At 42.8% G+C, this 17,820-nt stretch overlaps 1 protein-coding gene across 1 annotated transcript in view; it reads right to left on the bottom strand.

Annotated features, from left to right (window-relative positions):
* Window positions 1-2,596: 2,596 nt before the first annotated feature.
* The window catches only part of LOC129816854 (probable ribonuclease ZC3H12C), a 31,535-nt gene continuing 16,311 nt past the window's right edge, over window positions 2,597-17,820 (bottom strand). Inside the window, exons 4-6 of the mRNA XM_055871786.1 lie at window positions 8,378-8,612; window positions 7,193-7,299; window positions 2,597-7,101 (exon numbers count right to left, since the gene is read on the bottom strand). Of these exons, the coding sequence (XP_055727761.1) occupies window positions 5,612-7,101; window positions 7,193-7,299; window positions 8,378-8,612 (1,832 nt within the window). The 3' untranslated portion in view covers window positions 2,597-5,611. The remainder of the gene's footprint in view (window positions 7,102-7,192; window positions 7,300-8,377; window positions 8,613-17,820) is intronic.

The following is a 17,820-nucleotide window of genomic DNA, read 5'->3' as shown; positions in this document are numbered from 1 at the left end:
TTATTGAAGCACCTTTGGCAGCAATTTACAGCATCGAGTCTTCTTGGGTATGACGCTACGAGCTCGGCACACCTGTATTTGGGGAGTTTCTCCCATTCTTCTATGCAGAGTCTTTGTGGTTCCAAATTTCTTTAATTTAGGAATGATGGAGGGTGCTGTGTTCTTGGGGCTCTTCAATGCTGCAAAAATGTCTTGGTACCCTTTCCGAGATCTATCCTGTCTCTGAGCTCTACGGACAATTCCTTCGGCCTCATGGGTTGGTTTTTGCTCTGACGTGCACTGTCAACTGTGGGACCTAATATAAACAAGCGTGTGCCTTTCCAAATCATGTCCATTCAATTGAATTTAACACAAGTGGACTCCAATCAAGTTGTAGAAAAATCTAAGGATGATCAATGGAAACAGGATGTACCAGAGCTCAATTTTGAGTCTCATGACAAAGGGTCTGAATACTTACAGTAGCGGTCAAAAGTTTGGACACACCTACTCATTCAAGAATTTTTCTTTATTTTTTACTATTTTGTACATTGTAGAATAATAGTGAAGACATCAAAACTATGAAATAACACCTATGGAATCATGTAGTAACCAAAAAAAGTGTTCAACAAATCAAAATATACATTATATTTGAAATTCTTCAAAGTAGCCACCCTTTGCGTTGATGACAGCTGAGCACACTCTTGGCATTCTCTCAACCAGCTTCATAAGGAATGCTTTTCCAACAGTCTTGAAGGAGTTCCCATATACCCTAAGCACTTGTTGGCTGCTTTTCCTTCACTCGCCGATCCAACTCATCCCTAACCATCTCAACTGGGTTGAGGTCGGGTGATTTTGGAGGCCAGGTCATCTGATGCAGCACTCCATCACTCTCCTTCTTGGTCAAATAGCCCTTATACAGTCTGGAGGTGTGTTTTGGGTCATTGTCCAGTTGAAAAACAAATGATAGTCCCACTAAGTGCAAACCACATTGGATGGAGTATCGCTGCAGAATGCTGTGCTAGCCATACTGGTTAAGTGTGCCTTGAATTCTAAATAACTCACTGACAGTGTCACCAGCAAAGCACCACCACACCATCACACCTCCTCCTCCATGCTTCCTGGTGGGAACCGCAGATGCGAAGATCATCCATTCACCTACTCTTCGTCTCACAAAGACACGGCGGTTGGAACCAAAAATCTTACATTTGAACTCATCAGACCAAAGGACAAATTTCCACCGGTCTAATGCCCATTGCTCGTGTTTCTTGGCCCAAGCAAGTTTCTTCTTCTTATTCGTGTTCTTTAGTAGTGGTATCTTTGCAGCAATTCGGCCATGAAAGCCTGATTTATGCAGTCTCTGAACAGTTGATGTTGAGATGTATATTTAACTTGAACTCTGTGAAGCATTTATTTGGGCTGCAATTTCTGAGGCTAATAACTCTAATGAACTTATGCAGCAGAGGTAACTCTGGGTCTTCCTTTCCTGCGGTGGTCCTCATGAGAGCAAGTTTCATTATAGCGCTTGATGGTTTTTGTGACTTCACTTGAAGAAACTTTCAAAGTTCTTGAAATTTTCTGAATTGACTGACCTTCATGTTTTTAAAGTAATGATGGACTGTTTTTTCTCTTTGCTTGTTTGAGCTGTTCTTGCCATAATATGGACTTGGTCTTTTACCAAATAAGGCCATCTTCTGTGTACCACTCCTACCTTGTCACAACACAACCGATTGGCTCAAACGCATTAAGAAGGAAAGAAATTCCACAAATTAACTTTCAACAAAGCACACCTGTTAATTGAAATGCATTCCAGGTAACTACCTCATGAAGCTGGTTGAGAGAATGCCAAGAGTGTGCACAACTGTCATCAAGGCAAAGGGTGGCTACTTTGAAGAATCTCAAATATAACATATATTTTGAATTGTTTAACACTTTGTTTGCTATCTACAGGATTCCATATGTGTTATTTCATAGTTTTGATATCTTCACTATTATTCTGTAATAGTGAAGAACATAGTAAAAATAAAGAAAAACCCTTGAATGAGTAGGTGTGTCCAACCTTTTTACTAGTACTGTATGTAAGTAAGTTATTTAATTTTTTATACATTTTCAAAAATTTCTAAAAACCTGTTTTCGCTTTGTCATTATGGGGTATTGTGTGTTTTATAATAAGGCTGTAACAAAATGTGGAAAAAGTCAAGTGGCCTGAATACTTCCGAAGGCACTGTATGTACAGATCATATTCAGACATTCTTTTCAGTACGACAATGCTTATGGGAGGAAGAAATAGTATATTTGAAGAAAGAAAAAATATTTGAGTTAGGCCGGTTCGATTTGACATTTAAAGGTACAGTAAAGCCTAGCATTATTATCGAAACAATGATGTTGACATGACAGGCTTCTTAAGTGTTATTTAAATTCCTTAGTTAATTACTATTATTTTCCTGTCAACCCATTCACTGTAGGCTACAATACACTTATCTGACATATACCCCAGATCATTGAACTATCATAGTCACATGATACACACTCGCCTCATCAACATCCTATCTTAATGAACCTGAGCACCATTTTGGCAGCACACCCATCCCATCCCCAAAAATGAAGACACGTCATCATCTGAAAGCTTGAATAGGTCTTTATTGCTCTTATTATTCATCTTAACATGAAGGAGTCAACATATACCATTTGGCCACAGTTCCCTGAATTGGCATGTAAGTCTGCTACAGGCCAGAGTGTCATAGAGAGTCACATGCTCTGGGGTTCCAGTACCTAAAGCTCATTGTTGCAACATGTGTTTCCTCCCATTCACATACAGTACAGTACAGTCACTAAGGCAAAACATCAACATCACATCAGGCCACAGTTCTTGTTCTCCATTCCCCAGATTCCATTTTGGCTTGAAATGACCCATGTTGACCTGTGAAGAAAGCAGCATCATAATTCAGAAACATAAGTTAACCCTCAATTATTTTGCCAATTGCTTTGGTCCCTGACAGAATACAGAATACCCGAATCCCAGCCTTCTTTTTGTGGAGAATTTTTTTTAACAATCATTTAAGACATTTATTATATTTAACAGTTTTATTGTAGCACAAATTATGTTGGATTTAAAGCACAGCAGTGATGAATATGAAAATAAATTATACTTGACATTGGAAAGTTTGACACATTAAAATCTATTTGTTTTGCTTGAATTGTAGGCCCTGGATGCAGACTGGCCAAATTAAACAAACAGTTAGCAGTCAAATAGAATAAGAAGTCAACCATCCAGACCAATGACATAAAACCAATTATGATCAAAATTCCAAAATGACCAAAAAATGTCCATGGTGGAAGAAATTCAACCCAGTACTATATCCAAAACCCTGATTTAAAAAGATACATCACAAATAATTCCAAAATCACCTCTTTAAAAAATCAGGACATGGAAAAATAAATGTTTAACTGAACATGGTTCAGACTATCATCGGATGTGTTTAAAAAAGTAGAGGCATTTACTCCTCTGCCCACCCCCCGGCACACAGTGCCCTGCAGCTACTGAGAAGGCTCTTTTTTTAGAAAGGTGCTAGACGTCAAGTCTTGGGTGGCGGTTTTATTCGGCCACAATGTCACATGCTCACTCAGCTCAAAACTAATATGCCAACCAACTCAGGGGAACAGAAAGGAACACTGCTATTCAGTGACTTGCCATGTAATACTACAGTGTGAATGGACATGGTTTCTTACATGTAAAAAAAAACAAAAAAACATTTTAACCTTTTGGCTGTTGTCATGTTGAGAAACTGGTTCCAGAGAATAAGTATTGTCTTTGTCAAGTCAGCAGTGTTCCACTGACCCTCTGAAGGGATAGGCTTGGTTTAATGAGAGCTGAGAACTACGGTACAAAAACATGTTAAGTGAAAGATCATGACCATCAATAGGGGCTGATGGGGAAGAAAAAATTCTCTGCTTCCCCATAAAGCTGACCCCCACAGTCACACTCACATGACTGTGACCTGAGTTAGATTGTGACCAGCCAATGAGAAAACACACTTTCAGATCAGTGATAATAAAACAACAACCAATATTTTCTGTCTTATCTGTCTGTTGATCACCAATCACAGTACAGTAGTTGGAAGAAATTGCATTTGATGCCTTTTCTTTCCCTAATAATTCTTAACACACAACATTTCCCAAAATATATTTTAGAACATTAACAAATGTGACCAATTACGGCACATAAATCTCAAAATATTTTTGTATACATATTCTCATATAAAACAATGATCTGGTTTAAGTTAATAGGATACAATTTGTATCAACGAGGAGAGGGATTCTCTTGGCCACTAAAGTTTGTAGTGGTCAGGTTACCTTGGCAACACACGTCCAGTGTATTGGACTGTAACGGGTAGATGTAGTCCCTGATGTGTGTGAGCAAGGCATTTCCCAACACGGTGTCATTGCCTAACTATTTCTATTCACTGAGCGATTGTGGCAACTTACAATGGATTCTAAGCCAGGAAGTAGAGGCTAGAATTACCTTGTCCACAGAGTTAAGTACATAGACAGTTACAGTACAGCACCATCTGTCTGTCTGGATGGTTACACCTGATGTCTTCTCTTGTAATGAAACCCTAGCAACAGAAACCCCCTTCAACTAAAATAATCTCACACATAACAAAAAGGACAAAGGGACAATAATAAATTAACACGTTCATATGTTTAAATAAAAACATTAAGATAAACACCTGCACCTGCACTAGTTTGCATATCCTTAAGAACCATCTGATTTCAATGGCCAGAATGGTTGTTGGAGGACAAAAAAGTGGTTAAAAAAAGAAAGCGAAAATCAATATCGCAATCTCTCAAGCTGTGAAGTAAGCTTCTGAGCTCTCGCCAGAGAGGAACTAGCTCCTGTCTGTCAGAGTAAACAATGCTCTGGGGTTTTCACATGGACTTTACCAGGCCTTTAACAGCTGGAGTTCCTGCGCTTCACTTCTCTAAAGGGGAATTTCATCAAATATTTCAACAACGCTATTCAATTCACCACCTGCTTTTATGAATCGTTAATGAACAAATTACAGGGATACAACTAAATCAGTGTGGATTAGATTCATGAATTTGCTTTGTCTTTTAGTTTGAAATGTTTGGAAGTAACATGTTTATGACAACAAACAATACCTTCGATTTGGAATCCCAGAATTCACCCCGTGTTGACACCTCAGGATTTTTCCTAAATCTGAAGCACCCTGAAGCATTGAACCCCCCTATGATATGATTGGCAAAAATGTAACATGTTGATTAAAAAAAAAGCTACGAAAAGTGCCATAACAAAATATAAAGACAATAAAAATAATTTAAAACATACAAAATAAATACATTTAAGCAACACATGCCATTCAAAGAGTCTCCTGAAATAACGCTGACACACATGTTCACTCCTACCCACACACCATAAACAATCCTGACCTTGTGCTTGAGGTGGTCTCATACCGCACAACAGTAAAGGACAACAATAAGGTAGCTCGGATTTTCCTTAAAAAATATAATTCGATGTAAAAAATAAAACATCTCCCCCTGCATCGTAGATGTTTTGGGTGGACTATAGAGTTGGGCACACCACTTCTTTCCTCTACTACAGTAGTGTCAGTACTCAGTAGCGAGCCTGGGACTTCTCAGCCAGGATGGCTGCAGCCAGCTGCTGGGCGTCCATCACGTGGGGGTTCCTCTCCATCACCACCTTCACCAGCTCTGGAGGAAAGATGTTACATAGGTTGACAAACACCTTATCCCTCACGTCCTGGCATCTTCCCCCCTGGTGCTGGGGGTCCATGGAGGGGTGGGGTGGAGGATGGGAGGAGGAAGGGGGTTGAGGATGGGGCGAGTGTGTCCCCCTGGGCCAGGAAGAGTGCCAGGGTTGTTTGTGGCCCTCAGGCTGGGACTGGAAGTTGAAGGTCTCGTAGCAGGGCTGGAGGAGCTGCTGGTAGTGGGGGTCCCAGCTGGCCAGCCGCTGCTCCTGTCCCATCCCAGGGTAGGTCCTCCTGGGGCGGACAGGGGAGTGCTCGTAGAGCCGGGAGTTCTGGAGGCTGTTGTTGTCCTGCCAGGTGGAGCCACCCAGGTTATGCCCCAGAGTTGAGCTGTGAGAGTGGCAGTGGGGGCTGGAGGTCTGGGGTGGAGGTTGGGAAGGGTAGTCCTCAGAACAGCCAGAGCTGCTCCCCACAGATGGGTGCTGAAGATGGGGAGAAAGGTAGGTAAGATGGGCCTGGAAGTGGTGAAGGGAGGAGGGATGATCCTCCAAGCTGAAAACCTGTGGCATCCCCATGCTCTGAGCTAGGGGGTAGCTATGGTGGGAGCCTCCATGTGGGTGCAGGGTGAGACCAGGGGGTGGGTGGTTGGTGTGGTGTGGGTAGCGGTTGGAGCAGTGATGGTGGTCGTGATGGGGGTGGTGGCATTTGAGGCCATCCTCCAGCAGGGGGTCAGGGGAGAAGGAGTCAGAGCTCATGCTGCCCTCGCTGCTACAGTCAGATGCCAGCAAGCCCGTCCGTAGGTCAGTTGGGAACAGCCGCTCGGGGCTCCGTGGCACCACCAGGTTTAGGCTGGAGTACGCCCTCATTAGGGAGTTGTAGCCCAGCTTTGGGGACTCACAGGTGGGATATGACTCAGAGTGACCAAGCCCCAACAGCCCTGGAGCTTTGCAGGAGCCGTTTCTCCCTGCGTTGTGGTCCTTCCAATCCTGCAGAGAGAAGCCTTGGCTGGAAGGAGGACCCCCAGGGGCAGGGACCAGGAGGTTGTTGCTACAGCTGCTGCTACTGCTGCTGCTACTACCTCTGCGGGCCTCTGCTTTGGTCCTCCCGCCCAGCCGCTCCTCCAGGAGGTCGTTGTAGGAGGGGGTGCACAGCCCGGGGTCCGACCGCCTCTTTGGGGCGGCTTGGTGGTGTTCTGGGAGCCCGTCTGCACTGGAGCTGCTGGACATGCTGTGGCTCTTCACCAGCAGAGCAGAGCCCAGGCTCTTGGAGGAAGAGGTGGAGGAGGAAGAGGAGTTCTTGGCACTGGCACGCAGCTCGTCGGCCACAGAGCGCTGGGGCTGACTGCCTCTCTCAGGGTGGTAGAATTTACACTTGTGGCCATAAGTGCACTTCTTCCCTTTAGAGAATACAGGGTGGTTAACTCTCAATCATGAGACAAGCCAGAGGAGGCTGGATGAATAATGTATAAGAGGATGGCTAGGTGTTACCATAGGGGCAGGGCTGCTTCTTGTGTTCTGGGATCACTTGTCTCTTCCTCAGGAAGTTCTCCAGACTAGGACCATGGCGACCCAGAGGATCATCAGGAGGCATGAACCTGGACACACAACCACATACCAGACACACAGTCAGATAACCACTCAACATCCACATATCAATCCCCGGGGAAAAACAACTCCAGATACCGTAATTTCCGGACTATAAGCCGCTACTTTTTTCCCACGCTATGAACCTTGCGCTTTATACAATGACGCGGCTAATTTATGGATTTTTCCAGCTTTCACAAATTCATGCCGCCAAAAAACTGAGCACGTCACATAATGTGAAATAAATCGAGCGCGCTCAAACTTTCCATCATTCTGATTACGGTAGTCATTTTGTCACCCTCATCATGGCAAAGACACGGAGAAATGCATATGATGCAGCTTTCAATTTGAAGGCGATCGATCTGGCTGTTTGAAAAGGAAATAGAGCTTCTGCACGGGAGCTTGGCCTTAATGAGTCGATGATAAGACGTTGGAAACAGCAGCGTGAGAAACTGACTTAGTGCAAAAAGACAACAAAAGCTTTCAGAGGAAAGAAAAGCAGATGGCCCGAACTAGAAAATGGATTGGATGACAAGTGGGGAGAAATCCTTCACTAAAACGGGCCGCATGCGAAGAGCGACTTATGGTCAAGTCTGCCAGTGGGTCCTGACAGCGTGGAGCTGCTGCGTATTGAAGAGGGCAGCATAAGCTCAGCGGGGAATTTGCCTCCGGATGAAAGTGAGGAGAGCACAATGAAAACGATCCAACATCGGATGAAGCAATTCTGAGGCTATTCAACTCCGACACCAAAATAGATGACTTCAGTGGTTTCAGTGCACAGGAGGAAGATAGTGACCAAGGACTTTCTTGGTAGGCTACTGTTTACTGCTATTTAAAAAAAAAAAATGTTACAAGCCTGTTTCGTTAAAGCCTATTTATTTTTGTTACAAGCAGTGTTTCGTTTAAAGGCTGTGTAAAGTTAATTTGTTTCAATGTACCGGTAGGCACCTGCGGCTTATAGACACTCGCAGCTTATTTATGTACAGAATACATTTTTTTTTTAAATTCAGTGGGTGCGGCTTATATTCAGGTGCGCTTAATAGTCCAGCAATTACGGTACTAATAGTTATAGGCTTGGTGGGACCTTACTTGTCATTGACGAATGAGTACATGAGCAGCCGCTCGTCAATGAACTTCTTCCACTCTGTCTTCTCATTGGCCAGGTCCCGGTAGTTGTCGTTAGAGACGATGATGCCGTCAGACTCGTAGGCCAGCTTGACGATGAAGCGGTCGTCATAGCAGACCACCCGGCGGCCCTGGACCCGACGAGACGGAGTGAACACCAGGATCTTGTCTTTCTCCAGACGTCGCAATATCTCCTGGTCTAGAGAGAGAAGAGAGGGGGGGAACAGGAAGAAAGGGCGAGAGACAGATAGAGAGAGACGGGGTATGCATTTTGCTGGCAGGAATATACCTGACACCTGCAGTGTATTTGTATTTGGAGATCTGGGTAAGGGTAAGACATGTAAAACCAATGAATTCAAGAGCCAAGCCCTCCAGCATTTAAGGTGTGTGTGTGGCTCTTCTTAAAAATATTTAAAACCAGGCTCTACTTTTGCCTTTAGAAAAGATGAATGTAATTTCCACCAATATGAAAATCAGACATGATATCGGTTAAATGTTAAACAAGTATATACAGTCTAGAGTGGCAACAGGGTTGTTCTTGAATTGAGTTGTCATTTGCGTCACACGCCTTTGCAACCATGAAAAACACTTACAAATTACAAAGAGTTTCTCATCATACATGTTTTTGTTTATATTGAATGTAATACAAGTCTTTATACTGCGAAACATTTGATTAATTGTTTAAAGTTCTTAGGGCAAGCAAATTGGCTTGTTTCAGTAGTAATGAGTAGAGTTGTAGTGACATGTTTTGGACATTTTTAGATATCTATCTATAATTTTGAATGTAAACGAAAAGAAAGTACCCACTGGTCAAAAACTGTTTTGATCAAGAGTTTCCACGTCATTTCAACCCCAAAATTTTATGGGATGACATTGAATCAACGTGGAAAACTGATTGAATTTGCAAAAGACATCAGCATAAGAGAATTTCATGTTTTTTTAACCCAGCTTTTAACCTAAATCCAATTACAGGGTGACATTTTGGTTGATTTCACGTTGAATTCACGTTAGTTGACAACTCAACAAAATGTAAATCAAAACTACAGTAGACGTTGAACTGATGTCTGTGCCCAGTAGGTAAGTACTAGAAAGTCAACGACTATAACATGTGTACCTAAGGGCTCTACTCAATCTGTATCGCTGAAGTGTTACAGATTGCAAGCTAGAAATGCAAAAGTCATTTCAGATTGAGCCAACATACCTGTAGACCTATGCAGCGTTTACTGCATGCAGCATATCGTGGGAACATTGCCTTTAAATTTCAATTAAGCTGTGATGCTGAACTTCCACCATACAGATCGAATAGAGCCATGCATTTTATGTCATTGGTGTTAGTAATTACAAAGACAAGAACCTTCAGCATTCCCTCCAGTGGCAAACTGTTATTGGGGTCTATATTTAGGAGGAAAAAAAATCTAATTAGCCGGGTTGCTGAGCACCGAATTACAAAAAAAACTGTAAATGTAATCCGTTACATTACCAACAAAAAATATTGTATGTCAGATTACAGATACTTTTTAAAAACTATTACTTCTAGGATTACTTTTAAATTTAGAAAGGATGTTTGCCCAAAGAATATTTAACTCCTTTCTGTTTTCTTAATGACATTCAAATCAGCATTGAAAAAAGGCACAAGTTTTGTTCCGGCTGAGCAAGTCTGACCACAAGTCAGAGACCACTATGCAGGGCTGGAACCAGAACAAATCAGTTGGACGGGCCTTTGATTTCTATAGGTGGGCACGTTTCTTTCACGGGACCTCCTATGTACGCTTGCATGTTCACAATTTTTTTAATGGGGGTTATAGTATTTGTATTTGTATTTATTAAGGATCCCCATTCCTGGGGTCCAGCAACATTAATGCAGCTAAATACAATTTAAAATATTATATGACATTACGTTTCATAACACTTTACCCAATACATTTAGTGTGTATCCTCAGGCACTCCACTATCATATATTTACAATACAACATCCATGTGTACGTGTGTGTATAGTATGTGTCTTATCATGTGTATGTGTGTCTGCGCCTGTGTGTGTCTTTTCACAGTCCCCGCTGTTCCATAAGGTGCATTTTTATATATTTTTTTTTAGTAAAGACCATAGGCAGCTCGTGAGTTTCAAATTTGGGGAAGCTTATAATTTATCCTAACATTTCAGCAGATTTGCGTGCCAACCTATGATTATTTATTATTATATGCACATTTTCGTGGAACAATTTCATTTTAGAAATATTGTTTTTGTTTCTCAACATCATTATCACGTGGTTAATCCTAAAAATCCGAAGTAAAGCGATAAAAATGTAAAAGTTAAAATGTAACTAAGGTGAGAGCACCAGCCTCTGCCATATGGACACATTGATGCACTGTGATCCGTTGGTGGCTAAAGAAATGAGCGCATAAAACTCAGAGAACTCAGAGCAGTAAGCCTAATACTTCTTCGTCAACAAAGTCAAATACATAGGCCTAAAGCCGACAAATAAAACCAGTAGAAAATTATTCACATTCATCCCTCTATTCCGCCTGTCTGCCTCCCTTTCTTTCTGTCTTGACTTGAGCTATTTATAGTGAAGTTCAACATTGTATCAAATCCTCAACTGGGTCAGCCCGAAGCTGTCACTAGCAAACATGCAACATTATATCAACTAGCCTATTCTGGGCCCTCAGAATTTCCAGCACCAGTGAGGTCGGGACAGACAGCTGTTTATTTATGACATTTCCACTGGATATATGGAATCATCAGATCATTATATTTAGCTCTATCACACCCGAGACTTGATAATTATTGAGGCCGGAAGTGTTGAAAAGATTTTTAAAGTACTGAGGAACTATCAATCGCAATGAATGTTAAAAATAACTGACTTTGTTGACTTACTGTGTGAGGTGAAGTCAAAATGACTGAGAAGCTCAACTTATTAGTGGTGGACGTGGTGAATTATAACAATCACAAATCAGACATTGCCAAATGGGAGCTTTACTACTTTTGCACGCAGAAGGCCAGGTAGGCCTACTTCTGTGTGTGCTCAGACACATGTTCATTGCTCACATGGAGTACTACAAACAATAGACAATGAACAAACAAATTTACAAAACTCATAATGGTTAAACTTGTTTCTCACAATTGTGGCAGGTTGTGAACTCCATGAACAACGTTTCCAGTCTGAGAATGAGAACGATAAATGACAGTAAATAATACATGCAATAACAGAAATTAATGTAACCAAATGATGGGGGATGAACGGTACTTTTATTAGACCTACTGGTGGTATATGTAAGGGGAAATCGATAGAAATCAAAGGGCAAACAATTCACACAATGAATGCCCAAGAATTGGCAGGAGACAACTGAGTGCTTGCATTCTGGAGAGAGACACGCCAGATATTTACCACACACACCTCCCCTTCTTCTTGTTGCAACATTTTAAGTTATACTCCAGACACATTATCCTCACACATATTTTAGATACTTATCACTGAAAGCCGCAACTCAATCAGCTAGACTTATTGCCATGCACAACATCCAAATTGCGGGCTTCCCAAATATGCATAGGCCTACACACTTGTGATTTGAAACAATCCACAGCCAATTAAAAAATAAGCTAACGATCATCTGTGGCTAAATCATGCTCCCTGGTGAAGTATTTTGAATTATATTATTTAGATAGGAGTAATTATAGCCTATCATTTTTGTCATAACATCAATTTACTTTATGGGAATCCAGCATCCTAACAATGCACTGTGATCCTGCCAACTTTCATTTCCAATTTGCAAGAGGCTGAAACCAGAGATCTGTATATAATGACGAGATGATGTCTCCTCCCTAACAATTGGAGTCTTTGAACCAAAAGCGGAAGGCAGGCGACAAGCTTAAGTGTCCAAATTATGCCCATAGAAACGCATTGGGCTTACTCTGCACAGATTTTGGCGAGAGTGAGCCATCTCGTTTCGCCTCTTCCTCTCTACTGAAACTATGTCACCGGAGAAAGTATCCAAGCATGTGAAACAGCCCCCCTCTATATTTAGCCCATGTATCTCATGTTGTCTGGACAGAAATACACTGAACAAAAATATAAATACAACATGCAATCATTTCAAATATTTTACTGAGTTACAGTTCATAGAAGGAAATCAGTCAATTGAAATGAATAAATTAGGCCCTAATCTCTGGATTTCACATGACTGGGCAGTGGAGCAGCCACTTGGGAGCCAGGCCAACCCACTGGGGAGCCAGGCCAACCCACTGGGGAGCCAGGTCAACCCACTGGGGAGCCAGGCCAACCCACTGGGGAGCCAGGTCAACCTACTGGGGAGCCAGGCCAACCCACTGGGGAGCCAGGCCAACCCACTGGGGAGCCAGGCCAACCCACTGGGGAGCCAGGCCAACCCACTGGGGAGCCAGGCCCAGTCAATTCAGAATGAGTCTTTCCCGACAACATTTATTACAGACAGAAATACTTGTGAGTTTCATCTCCGGGTGGCTGGTCTCAGATGATCTCGCAGGTGAATAAGCCATATGTGGAGGTCCTGGGCTGGCGTGGTTACATGTGGTCTGCGGTTGTGAGTCCGGTTGGACGTACTGCCAAATTCTCTAAAACGACGTTGGAAGCGGCATATGGTAGAACAATTAACATTCAATTATTTGGCAACAGCCCTGTTGGACATTCCTGTACTCAGCATGCCAATTACACGCTCCGTTAAAAATTGAGACATCTGTGGCATTGTGTTGTGTGACAAAACTGCACATTAGATTTCCCTTTTATTGTACCCAGCACAAAGTGCCCCTGTGTAATGATCATGCCTCTTGACGCTAGGGGTCAGATTTTTATTTTTATTTTTTAAATAACGTTCCCAAGGTAAACGGACTATTTCTCAGGTCCAGATCGTAGAATATGCATATAATTTACAGATGAGGATAGAAAACGTTAAAAGTTTCCAAAACTGTCAAAATATTGTCTGTGAGTATAACAAAACTGATTCTGCAGAGGAAATCTAACCCGGAAGTGATTTTTGTTTTGTTTTAATCTGTATTTCCTGGCCCGTCTTTCTTCCATTTAAAGGGATCAACCAGATTCCTTTTCCAATGGCTTCCTCAGGCTGTGACCAGGCTTTAGACATAGTTTCAGGCTTTTATTTTGAAAAATGAGCGAGATTTTTCAAAACTAATCAGGTGTCCTCTGAATAGTTCCTGCGCGCGAGAGGGGTAGCTCTCCATTTTCTTTCTCTCTTTTATTGAATAGGTGACAGTCCAGTTGAAATATTATCGATTATGTTTGTTAAAAACAACCTGAGGATTGATTATAACAAACATTTGACATGTTTCTACGAACATTACGGATACTTTTTGGAATTTTCGTAGAACGGAACGAGGCTTTGGTTTTCTGAATATAACGCGCAACCCAAATGGTGTTTTTTTGTTATAAAAGTAATATTTATCGAACAAAAATAACATTTGTTGTGTAACTGGGAGACTCGTGAGTGCAAACATCCGAAGATTATCAAAGGTTAATCAAAGGGCGATTAATTTTATTGCTTTTCTGACTTTCGTGACCATGCTAATTTGGGGCTAGCTGTTGTAGCATTGATTGATACACTCACAAAAGCTTGGATTGGTTTCCCTGCAGAGCATATTTTCAAAATCTGATACGATAGGTGGATTAACAACAAGCTAAGCTGTGTTTTGGTATATTTCACTTGTGATTGCATGATTATAAATAGTTTTAGTAATATTTTTGAATCTGATACGTTTGGAAATGTTCTTCTGCCTTTCATGACCGGAACGAGGCTGTAGTTTTCTGAACATGACGCGCAACCCAAATGGCGTTTTTTTGTTATAAAAGTAATATTTATCGAACAAAAATAACATTTGTTGTGTAACTGGGAGTCTCGTGAGTGCAAACATCCGAAGATTATCAAAGGTAAGCGATTAATTTTATTGCTTTTCTGACTTTCGTGACCATGCTAATTTGGGGCTAGCTGTTGTAGCATTGATTGATACACTCACAAAAGCTTGGATTGCTTTCGCTGCAAAGCATATTTTCAAAATCTGACACGATAGGTGGATTAACAACAAGCTAAGCTGTGTTTTGGTATATTTCACTTGTGATTGCATGATTATAAATATTGTTAGTAATATTTTGCGCCCTGCAATTCAGCGGTTGTTTAGGAAAATGATCCCACTAAAGGGATCCGTAGCGCAGAAAGTTAATCAGCTTATTGATATGCCACACCTGTCAGGTGGACAGATTATCTTGGCCAAGGAGAAATGCTCACTAACAGGGATGTAAACATATCTGTGCACAAAATTTGAAAGAGATTAGCTTTTTCTGAGATCTTTTAGTTCAGCTCATGAAACATGGGACCAACACATTACATGTTGCATTTATATTTTTGTTCCGTATAGTATGACATGCCATACTGTTTTGGTCCAGACAGCATCAGATACATGATCTACACATACTGAGAGAGAGGGCGCTGTCTCGCTTGCTCGGATGCTTTAACTGAGATTAATGCGTCTTCCTGTCTGCACACGTTTGAAGCGCGTAAAAATTGTCTGTTCTCGGTTGCAACACTGATTACCGTATTCCAAACTGCTTCTGGAAACAACTTCAGCATAGTAACTATTCTTCGGGAGCTTCATGAAATGGGTTTCCATGGGCGAGCAGCTGCACACCAGCCTAAGTTTACCATGCGCAATATCAAGCGTCATCCGGAGTGGTGTAAAGCTCACCTCCATTGGGCTCTGGAGCAGTGGAAACACGTTCTCTGGAGTGATGAATCACCCTTCACCATCTGGGAGTCCGACGGACAAATCTGGGCTTGGCGGATGCCAGACGAATGCTAGCTATCCGAATGAATAATGCCAACTGTAAAGTTTAGTAGAGGAGGAATATTGGTCTTGTGCAGTTTTTCATGGTTCGGGCTAGACCACTTAGTTCCAGTGAATGGAAATCTTAACACTACAGCATACAATGACATTCTAGAGGATTCTGTGCTTCCAACTTTGTGGCAACAGTTTGTGGAAGGCCCTTTTCTGTTTCATTGTGACAATGACTCCGTGCAAAAAGGGAGGTCCATACAGAAATGTTTTTTCGAGATCAGTTTGGAAGAACTTAACTGGCCTGCACAGAGCCCTGACCTCAACGCCATAAAACACAGACTGCGAGCCAGGCCTAATCGCCCAACATCAGTGCCCAACCTCAGTAATGCTTTTGTGGCTGAATGCAAGCAAGTCCGGCAGCAATGTTCGAACATCCAGTGCAAAGCCTTCCCAGAAGAGTGGAGGCTGTTATAGCAGCAAAGGGGGGAACAACTCCATGTTAATGCCCATGATTTCGGAATGAGATGTTCTATGAGCAGGTGTTCACATACTTTTGGCCATGTGGTGTATCACAGGCCTATTATAGGCTACATAACACATTGGTATTGGTATTTGGTATTTTATTAGGATCCCCATATTAGGATCCACATTAGCTGTTGCAAAAGCAGCAGCTACTCTTCATGGGGTCCACACAAAACATGAAACATGACATATTGTAATACAGAACATTAATAGACAACAGCTGAAAGACAGAACTACATAAAACAAAATTAAATACAAAAGGCACACCTAGCCGACATATCAATACACACACACAAACTAACTACTTCCGGCGCCGACAGAGATGGTCGCCTCGCTTCGCGTTCCTAGGAAACTATGCAGTATTTTGTTTTTTTACGTGTTATTTCTTACATTGGTACTCCAGGTAATCTTAGGTTTCATTACATACAGTCGGGAGGAACTACTGAATATAAGAGCAACGTCAACTTACTATCATTACGACCAGGAATATGACTCTCCCGAAGCGGATCCTGTGTTTTGCCTTCCACCCAGTACAATGGATCGGATCCCAGCCGGCGACCCTAAACAACGACGCCGTAAAAGGGGCAAACGAAGCGGTCTTCTGGTCAGGCTCCGGAGAAGGGCACACCGCGCTCCACTCCCTAGCATACTACTCGCCAATGTCCAGTCTCTTGACAACAAGGTTGATGAAATCCGAGCAAGGGTAGCATTCCAGAGAGACATCAGAGACTGTAACGTTCTTTGCTTCACGGAAACATGGCTCACTCGAGAGACGCTAATGGAGTCGGTGCAGCCAGCTGGTTTCTTCACGCATCGCGCCGACAGAAACAAACATCTTTCTGGTACGAAGAGGGGCGGGGGGGTATGCCTTATGATTAACGAGACGTGGTGTGATCATAACAACATACAGGAACTCAAGTCATTCTGTTCAACTGACTTAGAATTCCTCACAATCAAACGTCGACCGCATTATCTACCAAGAGAATTCTCTTCGATTATAATCACAGCCGTATATATTCCCCCCCAAGCAGACACAGATGGCCCTGAACGAACTTTATCTGACCCTCCAAACACGTCATCAAGCTCGAGACCCTGGGTCTCGACCCCGCCCTGTGCAGCTGGGTACTGGACTTCCTGACGGGCCGCCCCCAGGTGGTGAGGGTAGGTAACAACATCTCCACCCCGCTGATCCTCAACACTGGGGCCCCACAAGGGTGCGTTCTGAGCCCTCTCCTGTACTCCCTGTTCACCCACGACTGCGTGGCCATGCACGCCTCCAACTCAATCATCAAGTTTGCGGACGACACTACAGTGGTAGGCTTGATTACCAACAACGACGAGGCGGCCTACAGGGAGGAGGTGAGGGCCCTCGGAGTGTGGTGTCAGGAAAATAACCTCACACTTGATTGTGGACTTCAGGAAACAGCAGAGGGAGCACCCCCCTATCCACATCAACGGGACAGTAGTGGAGAGGGTAGTCAGTTTTAAGTTCCTCGGCGTACACATCAAGGACAAACTGAATTGGTCCACCCACACAGACAGCGTTGTGAAGAAGATGCAGCAGCGCCTCTTCAACCTCAGGAGGCTGAAGAATTCGGCTTGTCACCAAAAGCACTCACAAACTTCTACAGATGCACAATCGAGAGCATCCTGTCGGGCTGTATCACCGCCTGGTACGGCAACTGCTCCGCCCACAACCGTAAGGCTCTCCAGAGGGTAGTGAGGTCTGCACAACGCATCACCGGGGGCAAACTACCTGCCCTCCAGGAGACCTACACCACCCGATGTCACAGGAAAGCCATAAAGATCATCAAGGACAACAACCACCTGAGCCACTGCCTATTCACCCCGCTATCATCCAGAAGGCGAGGTCAGTACAGGTGCATCAAAGCAGGGACCGAGAGACTGAAAAACAGCTTCTATCTCAAGGCCATCAGACTGTTAAACAGCCACCACTAACATTTAGTGGCTGCTGCCAACATACTGACTCAACTCCAGCCACTTTATTAATGGGAATTTATGGAAATTTATGTAAAAATATATCACTAGCCACTTTAAACAATGCCACTTA

The sequence above is a fragment of the Salvelinus fontinalis genome, chromosome 19 (assembly GCF_029448725.1).
Source record: "Salvelinus fontinalis isolate EN_2023a chromosome 19, ASM2944872v1, whole genome shotgun sequence".
In the NCBI taxonomy this organism is placed as follows: domain Eukaryota; kingdom Metazoa; phylum Chordata; class Actinopteri; order Salmoniformes; family Salmonidae; genus Salvelinus; species Salvelinus fontinalis.
This window is presented reverse-complemented; position numbering and strand designations above follow the sequence as displayed.